We start from the raw sequence: 8,199 nt of genomic DNA on the forward strand, positions 1-8,199 counted from the left end.
CTCTTTCTTTCTCGCTCGCTCTCTTTCTCGCTCGCTCTCTTTCTCGCTGTCTTTCCTTTCTCCGCTTTTCCTTCTTCCCTCCTTTTTTAATTCTTTTTGTTTGTCTCTATATTGAGTCTTTGGAGAGGTGAATGTGGAAATGTCCATCTCAGTCTCGCTCTTTCTTTCTCGCTCGCTCTCTTTCTCGCTCGCTCTCTTTCTCGCTGTCTTTCCTTTCTCCGCTTTTCCTTCTTCCCTCCTTTTTTAATTCTTTTTGTTTGTCTCTATATTGAGTCTTTGGAGAGGTGAATGTGGAAATGTCCATCTCAGTAGTTCTCTGCAGAAGAATGTCCATTGTTTCCAGTTGACAGCTTTCCTATTTGATTTACTTTATCCCAACACTGCTTTAAATTTAAACTACAACTTGTTTCGTTCCTTAGCACAGAAATTTCCTCTGGAACCTCAAACTTCATCCTTCAACCAGCAGCTCAGAAGGAGTCCTAACTCAGGGCTGATCGTTAGACTGTGAAATGCTTGTCAGTCTTCCTGTTGTTCTATGGCTGCTGTGGGTGAGGCCAAAGTTCATCACAGAATTGTTACAGCACAGAAGGCACATTTGGCCCATTGTGTCTCCAACTGAGTATCTCACTTAGTACCATGGATGGCATGGTGGCTCAGTGGCCTCACAGCACCAGGGACCCAGGTTCAATTCCACCCTCTGGGAGAAAGTGAGGACTTGCAGATGCTGGAGATCAGAGCTGAAAATGTGTTGCTGGAAAAGCGCAGCAGGTCAGGCAGCATCCAAGGAGCAGGAGAATCGACGTTTCGGGCATGAGCCCTTCTTCAGGAAAGACTTTCAGCTCAATTCCATCCTCCTAGTTTCTACCTGTGTGGAGTTTGCACATTGTCTGGGTGGGTTACTCTTCGGAGGATCAGACTGGACTTGTTGGGCCAAATAGCCTGCTTCCACACTGTAGGGATTCTGAAACAAAACCCAGTACATTGTTCCTTTTCAAACGACTGTCTAATTCTCTTTCAAATGCCTTGAATGAACCAGCATCTTGTCAGTGGGCCTCTTATGGTTATACCTCACCTGAGAACAGTAGTATATCTACTATAATGATGCCGCGGGGACTTGGTCAGAGGGCAGCAGGAGCTTTTGGGAGACTGACTGGGGGCCTGTGATACTCATATTCATGTAACTTGCAAATAGTTGCAGTAATGCAATACCCTTCACAATGTTACTCAACCAAACCTTTCTCGTTAGACCGGAAAGGCTTCAAGGGCCATACACTACAATCTCAGAATATTGCCCTCTAGATCTTTACTACACTCTTATTTTTCTCTCATCATCTTTGCTCCTTTTGCCAGTTATTCTAAATCTCTGCCTTCTCGTTCTCTACTCTTTCCCAAGTGGGAGTACTACCTCCCTATCGAATCTGTACAAATGCCCAAATACCACACATGAAATTTGTTTCAGCTTCCAAACTGAGTTGCACAACTTTAATTTCCAGTGAACAAAACCGCGTGCAAAACAGTGTGATCGCACCCAACGTCTACTCGACTCTCTGACCACTTCAGCCTGTCCCTTCAACTGGAACCAAATAGAAATAAAACATTACAGCACAGTACAGGCTCTTGGGCCCTCGATGGTTCCACAGGTCGGCGCAACAATATGAAGACCATCTATCCTGCATTATTCCATTTTCATATGTTTATCCAGTGACCATTTAAATGCCCTTAAAGTTGGAGAGTCCCCTACTCTTCCATGCCCCTACTATTGTTAGTAAAGAAACTATCTCTGACATCTGTCCTATATCTACCACCCTTCAATTTAAAGCTATGTCTGCTCATGCTACCTCAGTCCAGTACAAATATCAGCACAGAAAATCTACAATGTCGAAAATTCGATTAATTCCATCAAAATTATATCAATGACGCAAACACTAAGCCTGTCACTTGGGAGAAAGTTCTGGAGCAGAATGATGTTGGTGTAGTGATAGTTCCAGCCTTATCTGTCCGCCTCTGAGCAAATTGTCATTGAATATAGCTGCATGAAGCATCAGGGCCCCATGGCTTGGGTTCCCTTCACAGTTAGCTCTCCAGTTTTGGGTAAATTACATGGTGTGGTTCAGCTAGCAGCAGGTCAAGCAAAATCAATTTGGGGCCAGCAGTTAGTCTTCTGAATGTTTCAAACTGTGCGTTTACAGGCTGTATGTACCAGCTAATGCAGGAATGTGGATTAGAAATCATCAGCTTGAGCTCACCTTCAGTCCTCGCTGGGAAAGCGGCGCAGGTCAGGCAGCATCCAAGGAGCAGGAGAATCGACGTTTCGGGCCTAAGCCCTTCATCAGGAATTGGACTTATTTCTTTCAGGAACTTTCTTTTGGGAACTTCTTTAAGTTCCCCGTGCAAATCTAAAAGTACAGGACTTTCTGCCTGTTGGTGATATTAGTTAGGTACTACGACACTCATTTATCTCTGTTATGAGCCAATCAGGAACTGGGGCTAGCTATATAAACACTGTGGCTTGCAAGAACAGGTCAGGAGCTAGGAATCCTGTGGTGAGCAACTCTTCCTGACTTCCCAAAGCCTGTCCATGATCCTGAAGGGCAGAAGTCAGGAATGTGATGGAATAATCCCCACTTGCCTGGATGGGGGCAGCTCCAGCAACATTCAAGAAGTTTGACACCATCCAGGACAAAGCAGCCCACTTAATAGGTACCACATCCCCTACCTTCGACATTGACTCCATCAATGAGGCAGAGTAGCAGTGTGTACCATCTACAATATGCACGACAAGAATTCACCAAGGCTCCTTAGACAGCACCTTCCAAACCCATCTGAAAGGATAGGAGCAGCAGATGCATGGGAAAACCAGTTCCCCAACAAGTGTTTCACCATCACCCCGACCTGGAAATCCATCGTCATTCCTTCAGTGTCCCTGATTGCCGAAATCCCGAAAAGCAGTCCAGGTGTCCATACACCATATGGACGGCAGTGGTTTGCGAAGGCAGCTCACCACTACCTTCCCAAGGTCCGTAACGGTGCTGCCGAATTATTGAAGGCTCCCACCTGGTAATCGACATGAGATTTCTATATATAAACAGCGCAGAACAGGCCCTTCAGCCCTCTGTTTCCTGCCCATATTTAGCTTGATCTGTACCTTTACGGAGTCTGGAGTCAGTCTTGTTCTCCCAGATTCTCCCTCCCGACTGTATACACAAAGGTGCTGTCACCTTTGAGTCGGTCCTGCCAGTGGGACAGGACATATCCAGGGATGGTGATGGCGGTGCCTGGGGCATAAGGTCTGTAAGGTACCATTCCATGAGTATGACAATGTCAGGCTGTTGCTTGACTGCTCTGTGAGACATCTCTGCTCGTTTTGGCATTAGTCCCCAAATGTTGATAAGGCTTTGCAGGGTTGACCGGGTTATGGAGCTGTTGGTTTTTTTTTCCACTGCTTAGGTTGATGCCAGGCAGTGTGTCTCGACACCTTGAGATTGCGAGAAGATCAGATAAATTTTCCCTTCCTTGTTTTTGTCATTGTCATTTAGCAATAGCTTTGAAGCTGGAATCACCTGAACAAGTTTGGACATTGATAGGCAGGCAACCAAATCCTTACACAGGGGCTCCTTGCCCCTACTACACATACAGTGCTGTTCTTTGTCAGCCAATCTGATGGATTTTGTTAAAAGGATCTGAAGTGCGGTTGAAACAGTCACTCCGAGAGACGCGAGAGGTTTTTGAAAACCAGAGTGTACGATCACTCCAAAGTTGACCAAGTCGTTTGAAAAGATTTGAAATAGGAACTCCATGAGTTGATTATGGACAGACACCATCACAACAGCTTTAAATGATGCAGTGATGGAGGTTACCATCAGAGGGTGGTGGTTCTCTGACAGCAGTAGAGGTGCCATTAGTGGTGGTAATCCAGTAAATATTGGAACAGGTCAGCTTGGGTGACATTGTAAATAGTCATTCACTTCAATTGCCTCCTTATAGCTAGTCGTCCTCAACTGGGCCCTTGTGACTGACCTGACCTTGGTGGGCAGAGTTGAGATCTCGCAGGGAATTCGGGGATCTGGGGACTAAGCGGTAAAAGTCTTAACCCAAGCTCAGCCACGCGGTTACTGAAGGGCGGGGCAGACTTGACCCTGAGTGATCTCCTTCTCGTGTTTCTCCCTTTTGCTCTGTGCATCTCTGGAAATTCAGCTACAGGTTTCCTACATTACAGCAGTTGAGTGGATGAAGGTCTTTTCTTGTTTTCACCTGAGCATATTTCCCTAGCCCCAATGTTATCCATGTCAAGAACTAATCTGTGAAATCTATTTTGCAAAAGGAAGTGAGTTCCCACACCAAAATCTCTACAAAGTGCAAATCCCAGCAAGCAGGAAATCAGATTGAGCAGTTCCATACACCGTTCACAAGCCATTTCTTTAGCCCTGATCGTTTTAAGCTGAGGAATGAGATTCTTGCTCACATATCAGAAAGTATTGCCTTTATGCTTATGTTGGTACATGGCGTTCCGTACAACAGTAGAGAGAGAATAGAAAGCCTACGATTGCCTGAACAAGTGAGCTAAATTCATGATTGCTCATCAGAGTGCAGACTGTTGCTTTTACCATGAGGTATAAATCGCCCACCAAAACAAACCCTTCTGCCTTTACAACTACAACATTCTTGAGGGAAAGGCAGAATTTTCTAATTTTCTGAAGTCCTGCCCAAAACACCCACACCCAGAACCTTTAAGTACTCCTTAGCAGCAGCAGCAGCAGTGTGCCAACACTTGGCTTTCAGTAGAACACCGCTGAAACCAGTGTTGTACTTGAAGGGACTGGGGGAAATTCTGAGCAGTGGTATTGTTCCTGGGTTTGGTCATCTGGGCAGCATATTGGGTGGCACCAGGGACCTGGGTTCGATTCCAGCCTTGGGGGACTGTCTGTGTAGAGTTTGCATATTCTCCCTGTGCCTGCGTGGATTTCTTCCGGGTGCTCCGGTTTCCTCCCACAGTCCAAAGGTGAGGAGGTCAGGTGGACTGAACGTGGTAAAATGCCCATAGTGTCCAGGGATGTGTAGGCTAGGTGGATTAACCATGGGCAATGCAAGGTTACAGCGATAGGTTGGAGGGCTGGGTCTGCACGAGATCCTCTTTGGAGGACTGGTGCAGACTGGATGGGCTGTATGGCCTCATCCTACACTGAAATGTGAGTTTTGACATACAGTTGAGGCACTGAGTGAGGACAATAGCGTGGGATGTTCTTTGGAGGGATGGTATGGACTCGATGGGCCTAATGGGCTGCTTCCACGCTGTAGGGATTCTAGGATTACAAACATCCACAGTGGGGCAGGTCTGTGAGTCAGGCAGGGACAGCAGAGTTGAATATGGGATAATTAGCAAATGGTTTTGTATTAACTTTTCCTTGTGAATCAGAAATAATTTACAAAGTTTCTGCAGGAGGGTCTTGCTGATGGGCTGGATGGCCTTTACGTCTTCTATACCACCTTGTGCACTCCACATTCTGGAGTCTGGACGATGACAGAACAAAGTGGGGGTGGGGAGGGGGCTTGCTGCAGGAAGAATATATGACGCAGGATATGTATCAAAATTTTAAATAGTGTCAGTGAGGATCACTTAAGAATGGTGTTCTTTGGGGAAACAGGAGGAACTTGCAATTTTTAACTTGAATTTAATCTCCCTCCCATGCAGATGTTCATCATTGATTCAGTGGTGGGAGATAACTGCAAACTCCATGAGTTCAACATCACTGGATCCACCTACGCTCCAGAGGGACAAGTGTGAGTACTCTTTTTTTTAAGACAGAAATCTAAAGCTGCAGCGCTTTTAATGATGACCACTGGGAACTCTGTCTGGAAGAGTGCACTGTAGCCACCTCGTGGCAAATGCATCAGCTCATCTGAACACTCCATGCTATTGCCATTGGCTGGGCGTTGGATTAGATTAGATTAGATTCCCTACAGTGTGGAAACAGGCCCTTCGGCCCAACAAGTCCACACTGACCCTCCGATGAGTAACCCATCCAGACCCATTTTCCTCTGACGAATGCACCTAACACTATGGTCAGTTCACCTGACCTGCACAATTTTGGACTGTGGGAGGAAACCGGAGCACCCGGAGGAAACCCACGCAGACACTGGGAGAACGTGCAAACTCCACACAGACAGTCGCCTGAGTCGGGAATTGAACCCGGATCCCTGATGCTGTGAGGCAGCAGTGCTAAACCGTATCATGCAGAAGTAATCTTTCACAGAACGTTGAGTGCAGGGCATTGGATGGGCTGTAGGAGGAGGAATTGGGTGGGATGTGACCTATGGGTAAGTGGTGGGAGGTGGTGAAATTGATTGATTTGGTTATGTCTGCAGACTGTGGCTGGAGGGCAGTTTAATGAAGGATTTAGTTGATGACCAGGCCTTAACGCTGTCCCTAACCTGCTGCATGCACCAGTCTACTGTAATGTGGGGCAGGGTCGCTTTCCCCCAGCTCCCAACACCCAGGCAACACCCTGTTCCACCTGTTTTGATCATTTGCCGTACACTCATTTGAAACTCAAAGGGTGGCCCTTGCTGGGAGTGTAGCAATCCCCAATACTGAGGGAGCCAGAGCCTGCGGGTACGGTAAAGGAGGAGGGACGAGTAATGGACAAGCTGCAGGAGTAGTTGGGATTCCAGTGGAAATTTTCAAACTTGGAAGAACAGAGTTCACTGTCATCTCCATCGACTGTTCCTGAAAGTCTGGAACAAAGAAGAAATCCCCGCAGATCTCCAGAGTATTGCCATTACCACTGTCTGCTTTCTTGAAGACAATGAGGACTGTGGCAACTACTGAGGGTAGGCAACTGGGGCTGAGTGACTAGGAGTGGATGGGGAAGTGACCTGAAAAGGGTTCCCTCCAATGTGCCTGGAGATCTGTTAAGGAGGTCCCCCTCAATGCCCTCTCAGTGAGAGCCGTTGAGTTAACAATGTGCTGTGGGCCTCTCCCTGGACTGGTTCAATCCCAACTCGCCCAGGGGCTTGCAGACCCCTCCCTTGTAGCTGGTAGAATCCTGGCTGGGGAAGGTTTGAGCAGGTAGTGGGCCTCGTGCCAGCCATTTCTGTTCATGAACCTGGCACAGGGGCATGGGGGAATTCAGACTGGGGCGATGTGGCTCTCCGACACGTAGCAGATGCAACGTAGAATCATACTTACTATTTTGCTTCAGGATGAAGAGGGACCTGTTCACAGTGTGTGTCAGGAATTCGAGTGCTGCCATTGCGACTTGCCATGCAAAGTGAGAGATGGCTGTGAGGGCGTGTTAAAGTCAGAAAGAAAATTGATCTAAAGATATGTGTCCGATTTCCGCGCAATCGCTCTGGCAGCTTCAATGTTAAAAGCTGAAAATGTGTTGCTGGAAAAGCGCAGCAGGTCAGGCAGCATCCAGGGAACAGGAGCCTGACCTGTGCTTTTCCAGCAACACATTTTCAGCTCTGATCTCCAGCATCTGCAGACCTCACTTTCTCCCCAATGTTAAAAGAAAATATACTTTAGAACAATTTATATCTTCTCTTGCTTCCCCTTCAACTTCATTAACTCAAACAGAGAAGTAATTAAAAGACTTTTGTGGTTTGTTTTCCCCCAGACTAGGTGTTTGCTCACTATGGATCTGATGTGTTGCTAAACTCTGTATCCAAATTACGTGCTTCTCACTCTGCAATGATGAGATGGGTTATCCATCGGGTCAACCTGCTTGCCTCCATTCTGGTCACCTTGTATCGGGCTCTGGGGTCAGGGTCCACTCAGCGTCTTCAGTCTCACTTACAAATGTTGCAGTCTTTGTTTGAACAGAGAAACCTCAGAAGATAAAATGTTACAACCATCTTTATGCAATGCTGCACACTCTGAATCCTCAGGAGGTGTTCAGATGCTGTCTAACAGGCATGTTTAATACAGCTGTCATCAACTAGACTCATTTGATGCTGAGAGTTTTTAGCCATTGTTTGATTTATGGAATCTCTGGGGGGGGGGAAATAAATTTGAGTCATAGAGATGTACAGCACAGAAACAGACCCTTCGGTCCGACCCGTCCATGCCGACCAGATATCCCAACCCAATCTAGTCCCACCTGCCAGCACCCGGCCCATATCCCTCCAAACCCTTCCTATTCATATACCCATCCAAATGCCTTTTAAATGTTGCAATCATACCAGCCTCCACCACTTCCT

General features: G+C 46.8%; 1 protein-coding gene across 1 annotated transcript in view; it reads left to right on the plus strand.

Annotated features, from left to right (window-relative positions):
* Nucleotides 1-8,199, plus strand: part of atp2a3 (ATPase sarcoplasmic/endoplasmic reticulum Ca2+ transporting 3) — a 145,192-nt gene that overhangs the window by 92,636 nt on the left and 44,357 nt on the right. The window contains exon 8 of the mRNA XM_043718819.1: nt 5,690-5,778. Coding sequence (XP_043574754.1) covers nt 5,690-5,778 — 89 coding nt within the window. The remainder of the gene's footprint in view (nt 1-5,689; nt 5,779-8,199) is intronic.

Source organism: Chiloscyllium plagiosum, chromosome 28 (assembly GCF_004010195.1).
Source record: "Chiloscyllium plagiosum isolate BGI_BamShark_2017 chromosome 28, ASM401019v2, whole genome shotgun sequence".
Classification (NCBI taxonomy): domain Eukaryota; kingdom Metazoa; phylum Chordata; class Chondrichthyes; order Orectolobiformes; family Hemiscylliidae; genus Chiloscyllium; species Chiloscyllium plagiosum.